This window comes from Dendropsophus ebraccatus, chromosome 13, assembly GCF_027789765.1.
Source record: "Dendropsophus ebraccatus isolate aDenEbr1 chromosome 13, aDenEbr1.pat, whole genome shotgun sequence".
NCBI lineage: Eukaryota > Metazoa > Chordata > Amphibia > Anura > Hylidae > Dendropsophus > Dendropsophus ebraccatus.
This window is the reverse complement of record NC_091466.1, coordinates 66558142-66575929: the sequence shown is the minus strand read 5'-3', so window position 1 is coordinate 66575929 and position 17788 is coordinate 66558142. Positions and strand designations below refer to the sequence as shown.

Sequence of the window (17788 nt, the reverse complement as noted above, 5' to 3'; positions counted from 1 at the left end):
AAGCATTGGATATGTTATATTACAACTGCCTGATGTTGAGGAGGTATAGTCTGTCAGAGGTTTTCTATCATCTCTCCAGTCAGAACATATGTACGCTCTATTGAGCTGAGGGTGCATGTATATAGGGGGGATCAGGAAATGACAGTAACTATGTACAATGTACAGTATGGCCGGAATATTCATAACCTATTGCCAGGGTGTACTGGCAAACATACCAGCTCCTAAAGGGACAGCTGGAGGGGCACGGCCAGCTGGCATCTGTTCAGGGTCTTTCGGTTTCGCAAACGCGTGCAGGGGAAATGCTTTTATAGGGATCTGCATTGATCCAGAGCTGTCGGATCCTCACAATGGTTTTAGGATGGGGGGGTTTCCAAAGAATGGGAAACTTTTCTAGCAATGATGATGATTTCAGTGGGCTGGTGCCTGCTGTGGGTGTAGCCGAATCATCTCCTATATAAGAGCAGCGCAGGAGGCATGGAGCTCAGTTCTGTATCAAGCTCTGAATAAGCCACAACCCACCGGCTCAGCTACATCAGGTAAGGAAGCAATGTATCATCTATGACATCCTCCTTGTAAGACATGTGGCTGGGCTGCAGTAGTGATGCAATAGGGCTGCATGGCTATAATGGCCCATCCAGCTCTGCTACATCTATCATTTATTCTCTAGCACAGACCTCCGCCCTTCTCCTAGGACAGAAGGATGGATGGGTTGCTGCTGCAGAAGTCGCCAGCTCCTGGTTCTTTAGCATGGCAGATAATGTATCAATGCAGTTGAATACAATCTATTGTTCTCTGTTATCAGCCACTACATAAAGGGGAGAGGCTGACTGCAGTGCTGGCATGATCTCATCTTGTATCTACAGACCTGATCTCATCCATTTATTTAAAGGAGCCACACGGATAACATGCCCTCTAGTTATTGACATTAGCCGCTCGGCTCCTTTAAGTGTCCTCCACGTGTCGGACGCGGTGACACAACCTTTTGTTTCCCAAATGTTTCTCCTTGCAAAATCTCGTGTATTTGAAAACAAAGATGATGTGTCCCATTGTAACCGCAGACTGTGAGAAGTTCGTAGTGAGAAAGAGGTTGCGTCAGGACCCTATAATGTTCCTCTTTTAAAGAGACAGTACCTATTTTTGACTTGTACAAGCGAGGATGAATCTGCTTCACTAGGACTTGGCATTGTCTAGAATTCAAAGTATCAGAATTGCAGCATTCTTCCAAAAACAGCGCCCCACCTGTTCACAGGTTGTGTGTGGTATTGCAGCTAAGCCCAATCCGTATTGCTTGAGCTGAGCTGCAATACCAGACACAACCCATATACAGCTGTGGCGCTGTTTTAGGAAGACAACAGCAATGTTTTACTAATCCATTCATTGAGGGTTGGGGGAGCCCTTTAAAAACCATTCACATTGGACTATATCTCCATTACCTTTCTGTTGTGTATAATTATATCCTTTGCAATGTAGATAAATTATAGTTTCTCATCTGGAAACCATCAACAAGCAGACAGATATTAAGATAGAATGATCCAGATAGACCCACAACCCGATTGTGCACTCAAAGTACTAAACAGAAGTGATAACAGATCCGTCAACAGCAACTTGTTGATGGTTTCCAGGTAATAAAAGGAGTCATTTTGTATTCAATAATAGACACAATGAACAATACATATGCAAACTCTGATGAAGACATGTTATATTGATGCCGGATCTAAAATTTAGGGTCAGCGTTAACCACAAATAGAACTTCTAGAACTGTTGTCAAGTGCGGCCAGACCTCCACCAATCAGATACTGCTCACCTCTACTATGGATTATGATTAAGTTATAGTCTTTATAAAGGAACTCCAGCAAAAATGCTGGAAAAAAAATTCCTTCATATCAAATGGTGGCAGAAAGTGGTAGAGATTTGTATTTTACTTCTATGTTAACATCTCCAGCCTTCCAGTACTTATCAGCTGCTGTATGTCCTGCAGGAAGTGGTGTATTCTTTCCAGCCTGACACAATGCTCTCTGCTGCCACCTCTGTCCATGTCAGGAATTGTCCAGAGCAGTAGCAAATCCAGTAGAAAACCCTCTCCTGCTCTCCAAACTGGAAAGAATACACCACTTCCTGCAGGACATTCAGCAGCTGATAAGTACTGGAAGACTGGAGATTTTCTAATAGAGATAAACTACAAATCTCTGGCTCAAGTTGATTTAAAAAACAAACAAACAACAACATTTTTGCTGGAGTACCCTATATATATATATATATATATATATATAGATAGATAGATATTAGCAGTCACGTCTCAGTTTTTCTTGCTACACCCTTGCATGATTAGCATTCTCCAATGGAAAAAATGACGATGATGATTATTATTATTCTATCATGCTTATCCATGTAGACATGTTATACCGAATATTATCAATGAATCTGACCTCAGAGCTGTAATCCTTCATTAGAAATAATAATACAGGTTAATGTTCAGGATGAACCGGTTTCCCTTTTCCCATTAGTTGCATAAACAGGATACTGTAAGTAGCAGAATATTATTCCCATGGCGGTGACAGGATCTATAGGAAACCTTGTATATATTGCGGTAAATATGACTTCCCACCATGACATCACTATATGTATATGTATTATTATGGCATCATTATAGGAGCAGGATGGTGGAGCTAGCAGACGGTCCGGGATCCGGCAGCCTCAGGGGATGGCGGCTGTCATGTGGTTGGGTTTTCCCTTGCAGGGAGAAATTACACAAGCAGCTTATTGATATTGTTATATGGAGAAGATATAGGGCTCCACTTATACTCCTAGTCCTGACGGCATCCTGGGAGGGTCCGCTGCTTGTTTACAGCTGCCTTGTCTGCTATGGTGGTGGAGAGGATGGATGGGGGTGAATGCGAGCTGAAACTTCCTTTTCTATCAAAGATTTTTTTTTTTTTTTTTTTTATCAATGACATTATCTCACGGGATTGAGAACAGGCTTGTTCAATGTTTTCTCACACTAGCACACGATAGGCAGATGTGGGACATCTGGCCCCTATAAGGAATCCATAAAGAATTGCTTCTACTTTATGAAAAAGAAATTGCATAATGGCCATCAGTTTTGTGTTGGATTTCAGCTGCCTACAGTCACCACTAGAGGGCGCTCACTGTATACAGATCTATGCAGCATGCACTAAGTTGAAGGATTGTAAAGAATCCAGGGTCTGGATGTATTGCAATATAATGGGGCTGGGAAGAAGTGTGCACATTCAGTTTTATTCTGGAAGGAAAGGAGCTTGCTGTCTGTGCTGGACCTCAAAACAGCTGTGTACAGATGGGTGACTTCCTCTTGGACGAGTTTCCAGTTTGGTTGATAACTGCTAGTCATGTTTTAATAGGGTTATCCAGTGCTACAAAAACATGGCTACTTTCTTCCAGGGACAGCACCTCTCTTGTCTGCAGTTTGGGTGAGGTTTTGTAACTCAGTTCTATTTAAGTGAATGGAGCTTAACTGCAAACCGCGCCTGAACTGGAGAGTGCTGATGTCTCCTGAAGAAAGTGGCCATGTTTTTGCAGCGCTGGATAACTCCTTAAAGGGGTACTCCAGCAAAAATCTTTTTCTTTTAAATTAACTGGTGTCACAAAGTTATATAGATTTGTAATTTATTTATATTTAAAAATGTCCAGTTTTCCCAAACTTATCATCTGCTGCATGTCCTCCAGAAAGTGGCGTATTCTCTCCAGTCTGACACAGTGCTCTCTGCTGCCACCTCTGTCCATGTCAGGAACTGTCCAGAGCAAGAGAGGTTTTCTATGGGGATTTGCTACTGCTCTTGGCACTTCCTGACATGAACAGAGGTGGCAGCAGAGAGCACTGTGTCAGACTAAAAATAAAACAAAAAATGTCATGCAGGACATTCAGCAGCTGATAAGTACTGGAAGACTGGAAATCTATATAACTTTCTGAAACCTGTTTATTTGAAAGAAAAAGATTTTCGCCAGAGTACCCTTTTAAGGCTTTTTGGAGGTATTGACCAATAGGAGGCGCTAGAGAGCACAATGAAGATGAGATTTTTTTTTTTTCTGTTTGATGCAAAACTATAATTCCCATATCAAGGGCATGCTGGGAGTTATAGTTTTGCAAAATTCTGGAGCATGCTGGGAAATGCTTATTTGCATTTACAGTTTGAAAGTCGCAGAATTCTTGGATCCTATAGTGTCACTACAGTTTGAGAGCTACACAATGTAAATCTGCTTTATGGGGCATGCTGGGAGTTGTGGTTTTGCAGTAATGAGCAGTACTTTGTGCTATATAGAGGACATGCTGTGGTCAGGTTCACCCAGAGTGACATCAGGCCATAGCAGGGAGAACATGCCGGGTGCAACTGACCATAAAAGACGCAGACCTCAACCCTACAGAGATGACTAGGAGGTAAACCATCATCTTCATATCTGGGAATGCCTCACGCTAATGATATGTGATGGAAATCTGAGACATGAGGAACACACAAGGCAGAACTGTATTGTGTAAAAGGAACCTAATGAAAGTTATAACACACAATAGTAAAAGTCTGCAGCAGCTCAGCAGGTCAGGCTCAGCCAATATAGCAAACAGTCCTGACCACGTCTGATGGATTTACACACATGACGGAAGGGTCTGCTCCGGCCACTTTAACCCATCCTCTCTATTTCTTTTTCTCCTCATTGTAGTTGCCTTCATATACATGAAGAAATTTAAATCCACCATGGCTGCGGTGGCACAACTGGCCACACCAGAGAACATAACTGGGAAGAAAAGAGATAGCACCGACAATGGACAGAAGAAACATGGCATCTTCAAGGGCATTAAGAAGATCCTGATGCCCACTAAAAAAGCTCAACCCCAGACAATGCCTGAGACAAAGAAGGAACCAACAGGTAGGATGGAGCACAAGGTGCTACCACAAGGAGGTCCGAAGACCCCATTTATACATGTTGATTTTAGTGCATTTGTGTCAAATCCAGTGACAGACACCATCTAATACCTGAATGGAGAAATATCCACCATGGGAATGGGTAGCATGCAGCATATTCTCTGCAGATTTTCCATTTCAAGGGTTAGCCTCATTGAATGGCAACTGGGCTAATTGCTGGGTGAGTCTAGCCAGTCTCTACTACAATTTCTACTATGTCTAGACAGCTAAAGATACGGCTTTGGCTACCCAGGTATGATGGGAATTGTAGTTTTGCAATAGCTTGGGGGGAACATATCAAAAATAAGTCTGGAGAAGTGTGGGCCAAGCATGTTCTCTCCTAGCTCTGTGCCACTTGACTGTCTCATAATGCATGTCTATGGGACACAGAGCAAGGAGAGAAGCATGCGGCCACACTCATTCTAGTAATCGATGGGGCTCTGACATTCTTTAAGCACTTCTTGTTTGTTCTGGTTCAAGTTCCCTAAAAATGTAATTTTTTTTCTAGTTGAAGACATCAAAGAACAAATTGAGAAAAATCAATTGTTGGAGGCCAGCGAAAACCTGCTCGAGCTAGAGCACAAGATTCTGAAGGATCCTCTTCTCCAGGACAAAGCTGAGGAACTGGAGTCTCTTTATAAGGAGTTAGAGCGCGCAGTATTTAAAGTGATAAAAGACTCTATCACGGAAACCAATGGAGAACTGCTGTCTCAAGCCGTAAATGTCATCGTGGAACAAGAGAAGGAAGACGCCCAATGTGCGTCTGACAAGGACTCCACGAATGGCTGCTCACGGCCAAAGGAATGGAAGAAAAAATGGGAGGGATATGTCAAATTGACTGTGTGCGAGCGGATCGGTAACCTGTCCCAGGTTACAACCAATGAACTTTCTTCTACTTCTTCTTCATTTTCATCATCATCTTCCTCATCCTCATCATCATCTGTGTCTCAAAATTTGCTTACTGTGGGAAAAACATTAAAAAAAGACTTAATCCATGTGGTCACTCATCTGAAGGAGCATTACCCCAAGGACTTTGATGTTTGCAACGCTTATGCCCAAAATTACCATTGGTTCCTGATAGGCCAGATAGAACCTTTAACAGAATTTGAACTGGGAGGAGAAGATACCTATTATCTCTTGTGCTGGGTGCAAAACTTTTATCCAAAGTAAGTATTAGAATAAGGTTTTCTATGTCCATCTATGTCATATGTAAGTTCCAACGAGAACCCAACCCATCGTAGGGTCTGCTTTTGGATTATTTTTCTGGATTGCCACTTCTTGAGAGGGTTGCATGTTGACATTTGGTCTCAAAGGAGCTCTTGGAGTTTCACCAGAGATGGCAGAACTTCCAGATGAAATCTTGATAGATTGGTCAACATTGCTATACATTGGCCAAATAAAGTATGTTGTCCCGTTGAAGACTTATATCTGGAGCTATGCATAATAATTGGACCTTCTCTTTTGCAGCATGATCTTGAAGGACCCAAGATTGATAGGACATATCGATGAGTCAAGCTTGAACAATCTTATTTCGTCGCACACTATCAGACTAATGGAAGTAAACTATATTGGATATGAAATGGTAAGTATTGATAAAACTCCTATGTCTATTTTCCTACATTTAGTCTTTAGCGTGGTGTCTTGGTAGCCTTAATACTCTTTAAGGTCAAGCTCATTTCTACAATGATCATTCATATTGCTCCTGTCTATGGGGTATGGGCACACACCATGGCAGACTGGAGGATTAAACAGAGCTGAATTAGGGCTGGGCTTGCTACAAGTCCTATTGTACCCTAAGAGTTGTCTTGACCTTGTATTGCACTTGCATGGTCTATCGATACTGAGACAAAATGTACTGATCATCGTCAACATTTATATGTATGATGAGTAACACTCAGCACCCAATGAAGAAGCTAACCCTTCTAATCCTATTCTCTCTCTGAAAGGACTCTGTGAGGACGTACATGAAACGAGGTTTGGACATGGAGGTTGAACGGTGGAAGAGCGGGAAAGAACCGGAGAAACTGGGAAAGTTCCACCATTCTGAACTGCACATTGATATACTCCAGGTAACTCACATCACCTTGTAGACTTTGGTGGCTCTCTATCAGTACACCCACTAAATGAACAAGTGTTGGGAAGACTACAGTCATTGGGGTTTGTCTTAGTCTACACCTCCATGAGTGAATTAGTCTTTGTCCCGATGTCCTGTCCCATTGAGATTCCATTTTTTGTGGTGAAGAGGTTACAATTCAATGGACTCTAATGGTGTTGCCCTAGTTCTCTAAATTCTCCACATATTAAGGGGGATCAGTTTTTGGACAACGTTTCTTCGTTGCCCTAGAACCAACTCAGCAGATTCCCGTAATTGGAACCATTGGCCAGATTAAGAGTTACAAGGTAAACTCTCCTAGAGGACTATGGGCCTTGATGGACAACCCAAGCATGTCCATAGGAGCCAAGCAGGTCTTCATTTATAGTGCCCCCATTCATGTTAACACCTCAGACTGAATTATTTTGGTATGACTACATTTTCGCATGTGTTTATCTCCAGATTTACAGCGGTGCCATCAAGAGAGCTGAAGAGATCCAAAAGGAGATGGTAGAAAAAGTCTCTGGCTTACTTCCTAATGCGATGAAGAACTTTTTCAAGATGTAAGGAAATTATTCATTAAAAGTATTGGATACCTATCAAACTGAATTTTAACTGGCAAGGCATGCTGGGATTTGCAGTATTAGGCTGTGTTTACACTACGTATATTTCAGTCAGTATATGTATATTTCAGTCAGTATTGCAACCAAAACCAGGAGTGGATTAAAAACACAGAAAGGATCTGTTCACACAATGTTGAAATTGAGTGGATGGCCGCCATTTAATGGCAAATATTTGCTGTTATTTTAGAACAACGGCTGTTATATTGAAATAATGGCCGTTATTTACTGTTATATGGCGGCCATCCACTCAATTTCAACATTGTGTGAACAGATCCTTTCTGTGTTTTTAATCCACTCCTGGTTTTGGTTGCAATACTGACTGAAATATACTGACTGAAATATACGTAGTGTGAACGCAGCCTTAGACTGTGTTTACACTACGTAAAAGTACAGCCCTTGTTGCAGTGTGGAACATTGCCTCTTGTTCTATGGGATCCCGGCCGGAGCGTATACACATTGTATACGCTCCGGCCAGGATCCCATGCCGGGCCGCAAACAACTGACATGTCAGTTTTCTGCGGCCGCAATTCAGTGAATTGCGGCCGTAGGAAACCCAGTCAGTTCATACAATGAAGCGAGCGGCTCCGGCCCCTTGGTTCATTGTGCGCCATGGGGAGTTCTGATGTGGGCACACGCTGATGCGCCCGCATTAGAAGACTATGGCCATAAAGATCATCCGTCCGGTACTGCAGTACCGGCCGGGATGATTTGGGCATTAACCGGCCGTTCCGTGACCCGTCCTGGTTACGGAATGGCCGGTCCGATGTGACGTGTGAACATAGCCTTACAATTGAGTGTCATTGTATGGTGATATGGTATTGCTTTTGGTCCTCTTATAATATGAAATGGAGTTATCAATGGGGCTGCCAGAAGGGATTCCAGGTATCTACTAGATTTTATAACCATTGTTTAAAGGGACCCTGTCATTAAATTGCAATCCAATCTGCAAGGGTCATGTTATAGAGCAGGAGGAGCAGAGTAGATTGATATATAGTTTTGTGGGAAAAGATAAAGCACAACTTGCCATAAACCTTCACTCATTCTGGGCTATGTAGTCATGTGGGAGGTCCTATGCAATGAATGACAGCTATCTGTATATATAAGTGTGCTTGTAGCGAAAGCTGTCAATTACTATTGACAACCCACTTAATTACTTTGATAATTCTGGCAGTTCTCTCTATATGAACATAGATAGTCATCAATCACTGTATAGGACCGCCCACTTGACTAAAATGAGCCAAGGTTTACATGGATTAATGTTAACCTATACAGAGAAATTTGCTCAGCTCCTCCTCCGCTATACCATGCTGGTGACAGATTTGATGCATTTGTAATGTGGCAGGTTCCCTTTAAATATCACTTTAACCTGATGTAATGTCTTATACCAGATGCAGGACGCTAGGGGGTAAAGCATAAGTCTAAGAACACCAAATAAAGTCCCCATTGCAAGCTCCACCCCCTCAGAGCGTTCCTTCAACTGGTTATTCCCATGCATAAGCAGCACACAGCATCACACATCTCAGATTATCATCTCTTATGTATTTTTTAATCCTCATAAATAGCTTTCATTTTTATTTAGGTACAAGACGGTTCTCGAGGACTTCTTGGAGAAAAATAAGGCACATTCCTTCTACAGAGAGATCTGTATCACCAGCCTGAACTGCTGCTTCTACTTCAGGTACAATTATTATTATACTTTAATAGTCATTGTTGTTTCTTATTAGCATTATTATTATATTAGCAGTACTTATTGATTTTATTAAGTATGTTTCTAATATAATTTTATTATACTTGGGTGATTACTTAAAGGGGTATTTCGGCCCTAGGGTAAAGCCGGACCTCTTACAAAAAAAAAAAATACTTGCCTATACCCAGTTCCCTACAGCTCCCGTTCTGCTCTGTCTGGTCCTCCTGATTGTCTGTCTTCTTTCTGATTCCAAGATGAGCAGGACCTGCCACCTCAGCCAATTACTGGTCTCAGCTGTGTCCTATCTTGGCCAGTGATTGGCTGAGAGGGAAAGTCCTGCTCCCAAATAAGGAAGAACAGGGGACCAGGCCAAACAGGAGCTGCAGGGGATCAGGTTGGGTAAGTATGTTTTTTTTTTTTTTACTGTTTTGTAATTATTTTTTGGACCAGAATCTCCTTTTATCTTTTAAGGTGTGAATGAAGGTCTGAATTGTTAAAGTATAGTTTCATTTTTTAAGGAACTTAAAATTGTAATATCGATTTTTGTATTATAGAGAATTTATTGAAAAAAAAGACGGGAGGTTTGATCCGCAGCAGCAGATGATGTCCACTGTTCTCCAGTGTGAAGACCTTCTGTACGCTGCTTTGTTTCAGGAGCTATACCAGGCACTGAAGGTAAATTTTGACAAAAGAATGATAACAGCAACAAAAAATATTAATTTAATAAAAAAAATAATATTTTAACATTCTACATAATAAATTTTGTTCCTTTCCAGGTACAATTCAAGAAGATGTCTCAGGGTGGTGCTCTCTGCAGCTACCAGACCATGCAGGACATTATAAAGATAACAGAGAAATCTGTGTCCGGCTTCGAGGCGCTGTGTACACCCTGCTACAAGGTAAGATCTGTTATATGAAATCTTAAGACATCTCTCAAACTGACTTAAAGGGGTATTCCTATCTGAAAAAGTTATCTGATGGGAATGCAGCATGCACGCTGCCGATCCATGTGTTCTCTATGGGAACTGCCAGAAAACGTGGAATACTGCACTCCACTGTTTCTGTGGCCCCCATAGCGGTGCCACCACTTCATTTTAACAGGAGACTAGGATTCTCATTCTTAAGATTGCGGGGGGCCCCAGTAGTCATCTAGTTATCCTATGACTATCAGAGCAGCAGTCAGGCTAATGGGCCAGGTTCTTCAGCAGTGCCAACCTCTTTACCATACTATACCCATTACTGATTTTCCCCCAAATTATTTTAGGATATGATTGGAAGGATTCAGAAGCATCTGGTGATGGAATATCTTACAAGACTCCTGAAGAGAAAAGTCAGTCATAAGAGCGTGCTGCAGCTGCAAACCTTGGCCAATCAGATCAATGAGAGTGCCAATCTCATCAATGACTTTTTTGACGCTCATGTGAGTAATGCATCTGCCGAAACTCAAGAGGAAGTGTACTGTTATGTGTACAAAGCTCTAATGCTACAGCTGTCACCATGGTTACAGACTACAAACATACCTTGTGTAGTCTGATCCTATAGTCATGTGTTACTTCCTTCTACTCCTCTTCTTTACAACCTGTAGACAGAACAAGGGCTATTAGAAGAAAGTAAGGTCCCCGGGGCCGTCTGTAAATGAGTGCCGATTACATACCTTGCAGAAGGCCGGATCCATCATCTGACCAGATTACAAAAAGGATCACTGGATTGCTATATTGACCTAATCACCCTGTGTAATAGAGCCCTAACACATGACTTCAAGATCAGACTACACAAGGTTTTATTTGTAGTCTGTAACCATGGAGACATATAGATCTGTATAGGAACTGCTTACACAAAAATAAATAAAAGAATCTTAAAGTAGCTTTTTAATATTTATGATTAACTTATTTACAAATCGAATATCAAATTCTTGTAATATATATATTTATTCTCATATACATATTAGATGAATGGTGCCTCCTGCTGACACAGCTGAAGGTTTGTCACAATGTATTACTGTAGTTAAAAACCCTAAACACAGAAGCAATACCAATGTCCCATTGGGCTGTTAGCATTTAGGAAAGACACATTGTAGCGGGCCCTCAGCTGTCTGTAAGATGGGTTTTCTTGAAACTTGATGAAACAATAGAATATTATACAGCGATTCCGATTTCTTTATATAAAGCTGTCCCTTTATACAGTAGTAATTTGTAAGACTTACTTGACTCCAGGTTTGTAATCCACTCCTGAACATCCTCAGCTATAAGAAAAGCTAAGATATAAGATGGCTTATGAAGACAACCCCTGTACTCATGCAGTGTGTCTAACAATGTACTAGTAAGCGATACAAAGTAACAATAGATCTAGTAAAAGATACAAAATAGCAAAAGATTCAATAAGAGATACAAAGTAACAATAGATCCAGTAAGAGATACAAAGTAACAATAGATCCAGTAGGAGATACACAGTAACAATAGATTCAGTAAGAGATACAAAGTAACAATAGATCTAGTAAGCTATACAAAGTAACAATAGATCCAGTAAGAGATACAAAGTAACAATATATTCAGTAAGAAATACAAAGTAACAATAGATCTAGTAAGCGATACAAAGTAACAAAAGATTCAGTAAGAAATACAAAGTAACAATAGATCTAGTAGAGGTGGTGGAATATATGAGTAACAAGAATGGCCTAACGGTACCCTATAATGCATTGACCTTGATTTTGGGATGTACACTACAGGTTAAGTCTAACACCAACTTAATAATGAAGCTGCTCTTTTTGGCTAGATTAGCGATCTTACAAGAGTGGATAAATCAAGAACCCCCTAGTAGGCTTCAATGGTTGAACATGGTAGAAAGGGTAAACTCGTATGAGAAGACTTATTATTAAAAAAAAAAAACACGTCCAGCAATAAGATTTACCAAAATATCTGGGCTCCATGGAAATAAAAGCAACATAACTTACATAATTTTTTATTTATTTTATTTATTTATTTTTATTATTATTATTATTATAATTTTTTTTTTTTTTGTTGCCTGTGTCCTTCTCCGACAGGGAAGGGGGGAGGGGGGTTAAGGGGATGGGAAGTAAGTGGAATGTTTGTACAGTCCTTTTTTAAATGTGATTGACTATCTGATTTTGGAAAATTAAATAAAAAATAAATAAAAAAAAACAATAGATCCAGTAAGAGATACAAAGTAGCAATAGATTCATTAAGAGATACAAAGTAACAATAGATCCAGTACGCGATACAAAGTAACAATAGATTCATTAAGAGATACAAAGTAACAATAGATCCAGTAAGAGATACACAGTAACAATAGATCCAGTAAGAGATACAAAGTAACAATAGATCTAGTAAGAGATACAAAGTAACAATAGATCCAGTAAGAGATACAAAGTAACAATAGATCCAGTAAGAGATACAAAGTAACAATAGATCCAGTAAGCGATACAAAGTAACAATAAATTCAGGCTCCGGCCAGGATTCCATAGAAGACAAGGCAACATATCTTTTCGTAAAAAAGTACGGCCGTTGTTGCCAATTGCAACAATGGCCGTACTTTTATGAAAAGATATGTTGTGTGAACATAGCCATAGTACGTGCATGAATGGAATCCCGGCTGGAGCGGATACACATAGTATATGCTCCGACCGGGATTCCAACCAGCCGCACGAAAAACTGACATGTCAGTTTTGTACTACCGGTCTCATACGCCATGTGAACATGGCCTAACAATAGATCCAGTAAGCGATACAAAGTAACAATAGATGCAGGAACAGATACAAAATAACAATGTTTCAGTAAGGGATATAAAGTAACAATGTATCCAGTAAGAGATACAAGATAACAGTGCATCCAGTAGGAGACACAAAGTAGCAATGAACAGTGAGGCAGGGGTTTTAAACTTGTGGTCCTCCAGCTGTTGCAAAACGACAACTCCCAATATGCCTGGACTGCCAGAGTTTAGCTTTGGCTGTCCAGGCATGATGGGAATTGTAGTTTTGCAACAGCTGGAGCTTTGCGAGCTTGACACCTGTGCAGTAAGAAGTATAAAGTAAGTGTATATCTAAGGAGAGATATAAAATAACAATATATCAGTAAGGGCAACAAAGTAGCAATATATCCAGTAAGAGATGCAAGGTAACAATCTACCCGTCAGGATTCCTGTCTTACAGTACAATAATGGAGATGTCTTTCTATCATTTACAGCAGTCGGAGCAGGAATGGTTAAAACCTGTGATCCCCAAAGTGGCAGAAATAATCCGTCTCCAGGACTTGAGTGCCATTCAGCTTGAAGTAGCCACTCTGGTTGAAGAATATCCAGATATTCGGTAAGAGCGATACACGAGTATTGTACAGAAAATGATCTGAACGGAGCAGAGTATTTAAGGAGAAGTGATCATGAGGGGGGGGAGGGGGTATAGCTAGTATGCGGAGAGCATAAGTACTGTAAATTATTTTTCCCTACACTGACATCATTGCCAGCAATAACCTTAAAGGGGTAGTGCACCAAATTTTTTTTTCTTTCAAATCAACTGCTGCCATGAAGTGCCAGAGATTTGTAATTTACTTCTGCACTACCCCTTTAAGGAATCATCCAAGTGACCATCTGATATAAACACAGTGCTGGAATATCTCTAACTTCTTCCAGATGGTTCCGCAATGATCCAGGGCAGAGCCCCAGCTTTCCCGGAACTCAATGTTTTCTTGAAATTCCCCGGGATTCATAAACGGCCGCCCTCCTCTTCCTCCTCCCTGTCAGGAGAATCTCATTTCAGGCCTTGCAGCCATTGCATTTGCATTCTTGCCTCACTTCCAGGATTCCCCTTCTCTCCCTGCGGTGACCTTGCTATGATCTCGTAGCCTCAGGATGACATTCGTGTTTTTTTGTTTTTCTGGTTGCGGTCATAATGCGTAAACAATTGTAGAAATATAATAAGCAGAAAAATAAATACAATAAGCAGAAAAACAGAAAATGAGCAATTCCCACTTTTACCATTGATACCTAATAAAACATAGGGCGCAGAGGCTGTATGAATAATGAGTTTGACCCAAATGCAATATATCTGATGTCTATAGATTTATCATCGGGCCTATAACTATAATATAATTATATATAATTCTGCCAGTGACATCATAAAGCATGCAGCCTATGAATATAACCACAGCCAATAAGTTGTCAGCCTATACAACTGGGACTACTGGGAGTTAGCCAACAACCCTTGGGTTAGGATCAATGGGATTAATGGGAATACTAGTTGTCAACCAATGGGTCAGAATCAATAGTAATACAAGTTGTCAACCAGTGGGTTGGAATTAACAGGATCAATGGGAATACCGTTGGCCAACCAGTGGGTCGAATCAAGGGTAATACTAGTTGTCGACCAGTCAGTTGGAATCAACAGGAATACTGGTTGTCACCCAGTGGGTCGGAATCAATAGTAATACTAGTTAACTAGTGGTTTGGAATCAATGATAATACCAGTTGTCAACCAGTTGGTTGGAATCAATGGTAATACCAGTTGTCATCCAGTGGGTTGGAATCAATAGTAATACTAGTTGCCAACCAGTGGGTTGGAATCAACAGGATCAATGGGAATACTGGTTGTGAACCAGTGGGTTGGAATTAATAGTAATACTAGTTGTCAACCAGTTGGTTCAAATCATTGGTAATACCAGTTGTCATCCAGTGGGTTGGAATCAATAGTAATACTAGTTGTCAACCAGTGGGTTGGAATCAACAGGATCAATGGGAATACTGGTTGTGAACCAGTGGGTTGGACTCAATAGTAATACTAGTTGTCAACCAGTGGGTTGGAATCAATGGTAATACCAGTTGTCATCCAGTGAATTGGAATCAATAGTAATACTAGTTGTCAACCAGTGGGTTGGAATCAACAGGATCAATGGGAATACTGGTTGTTAACCAGTGGGTCGGAATCAGTGGTAATACCGGTTGTAACCCAGTGGGTCAGGATCAACAGGAATACTGGCTGTCATCGGGGTTTTCAGAAATAGATGGAATACAAATGTAACAGGAAGAGGATGTCTCAAGGACTAATGGATGTTTTTGGATATTTCTGCCTATTTACAATGATACTATCATAAACCTCTTTTGCAGGAAGAAGCAAATTGAAGCCATTTTGTACATCAAGGCGACACTCACCAGACACGACATCAAGTACATACTGAAGGTGGCCGAAACCGTAGAACGAAGAACTTCCAGTAAACCAAAACTTTTTGAATTAATCAAAGATCAATGATACAAGCCAGAACAACATGACCCCCTACTTACCTCCAAGACATGAACAAAAGAGACATTTTACTATGATGTATCCGGGTTGGGCCCCAAGGGGCTTCTCACTTTTGGGGTCAGAACTTTATGATCTGGTACTGGTCACTATTCATGACCCCTAAATTTTATTGCACCTTCACTGACCTCTACCTGGAGGGACCTTACTCTTTATAGCTTTATCAGTCGCTGCATGGTTACAATGTGACCTACAAGGGACACACGTTAAATGTGAAGCAAAGTGGACAAATGTGATGTTTTTGGTTTAATTGTCTACTATTGTTGTTTGTTTTACAGATTTTTTTTATATCTTATGGATCATGTGTACTGTATTAGATGCTAAAGCATGGCAGACTGTATCCAGTGTATGCATATTGGATGCATATCTAGCAGCCCTACTTGAAATAGCGCCACCACCCTGATTGTTACTACTTGCACTTCTTATTTTTGGATGATTCGGTCACGTGACCGATGTTTTTAGTTTTTGGCGTATCCAATAAGCCAGAAAACCACTCCTAGGTAAAAAAAATTACCTGCTCCTTCAAGAACCCTGTTTAATTTTTGCAAAAGGGGGTTCATTGTAATATAGTTGCTATTTCTTTTTAGGAAAAAAGTACCAATAATGTATTAATGAGCAGTAACCTAGGGCAACCAATAAGCTGTTGCATTTGATGTACTGTGTCAAGTACTTTCAAAGTAAATGTAAGCTAATGACCTACAATGTCACTGTGCTGAGCAGCGTTAAGCTAGTCATGGTCGGCCTCTGAAATGGTGATGTTGCCACCAAGTAAGCCAAAGCCTAGGGTGGGAAACGTCTTCCTTTATGTTATGTCCACTATAATATTAAAGGAATTGTTCATTTGATGTCCAGTTAGACTATACAGTATGTCCTTGCAATGTTCTTGAACTGTCTGTCCAAGTAATATAAAGTCTATCTTATAACTTTAGAAATCCTGTTTAGGAACCGCAATGGGCACCGCAACAAGGCCATCCCCTGCAATGCCCTGTACCGGGGCGATCAATCCTGGCACTGATATAGGCAATAGGTGTTGAACTAGGTTTACATTATCATACAGGGATTGTTATAACAATGTATTCTCACAGAATAGATTGTATGATTATTATTATACCATGCCTTATATTATACTATTGTATGTCAGTCATGTTTGTGTGATGTCATATTATTATTATTTTATTGTATTGTATTCATATTGTGCCTTTTTAAATAATTTTTGCAATAAACTTTTTTTTTTTTTAACTTTCTGATGTTCTTGTGATATTGTTTTACAGAGAATTAGACTAGACTAGAAAAAGAACTGTATAGTATGCTAAAATAATAGATGAACTCATGGATGGAGAAAGATAGAAAATAGAATTATGGTTCTTGGTGTTAGTTACTTGGATCATGGATTGGCTCTTGCTTTTTGGAAAAAATAATAGTTAAAAAATAAATAAATAAACAAATAAATAAATATATGAGATGGATTGCATGGGTATCATGATGCCAGGGGCAGCAGGCTGATGGTTTCCCACTTTTTGTGACTGGTAAGGGGGTGTGTGCATGTTAAATAAACAAGTCCTAACAGGCCTATGACCTTCTTCTGAGTCTGTGCACTTGTTGCCCAAGGGCCGTATTAGGCGTCCCGATATCTTGGGTAAGCAAGCGCTGATCTGCTAGATTAACACTTGCTTACAGAGCCTATTTTACTGTGTGATTATGAGCAGCAGGGGCCATATATATTCATTAGTGATGTCCGTGCAGTCCTTACTTTAAAGGTGTAAAATAATAAACATGTACTTACCTGCCCACGTCCCCACCCCTGATGTCCTCCAGCTTTGTCTGTGGGATTCCTTGGTGACCGCAGCTGCAGTTCACACCTATGGCTTTATCTGTGAAGTGACAGGCCACTCAGCCAATCACTGGCCAAGACAGGACTTGTCACCATGCCTCATGACAGAATGCTGACCAGTAGTCATCAGGCACCATCACAGAATGCTGGCCAGTAATCATCGGGCAGCATCACAGAATACTGGCCAGTAGTCATCGGGCAGCATCACAGAATGCTGGCCAGTAGTCATCGGGCACCATCACATGGTGATGGTGCCCAATGACTACTGGCCAGCATTCTGTGATGGTGCCCGATGAGTACTGGCCAGCATTCTGTGATGGTGC

General features: G+C 40.7%; 1 protein-coding gene across 3 annotated transcripts; it reads left to right on the top strand.

The window, feature by feature from the left end:
• The first annotated feature begins 465 nt into the window (after positions 1-465).
• Positions 466-16846, top strand: TNFAIP2 (TNF alpha induced protein 2). 3 transcript variants are annotated; one of them, XM_069950535.1, is made up of 12 exons: positions 466-536; positions 4690-4896; positions 5440-6097; positions 6399-6513; positions 6878-7000; positions 7486-7586; positions 9226-9324; positions 9888-10008; positions 10110-10232; positions 10598-10753; positions 13533-13654; positions 15445-16846. In XM_069950535.1, exons 2-12 carry the CDS (start codon positions 4704-4706, stop codon positions 15584-15586), a joined length of 1953 nt encoding a protein of 650 aa, XP_069806636.1. In that variant the 5' UTR covers positions 466-536; positions 4690-4703; the 3' UTR covers positions 15587-16846. The 3 variants fall into 3 exon arrangements, with proteins under 3 accessions (XP_069806636.1, XP_069806637.1, XP_069806638.1); XM_069950536.1 differs by lacking the exon at positions 466-536 and adding an exon at positions 2549-2587; XM_069950537.1 differs by lacking the exon at positions 466-536 and adding an exon at positions 4391-4411.
• The last annotated feature ends 942 nt before the right edge of the window (positions 16847-17788 follow it).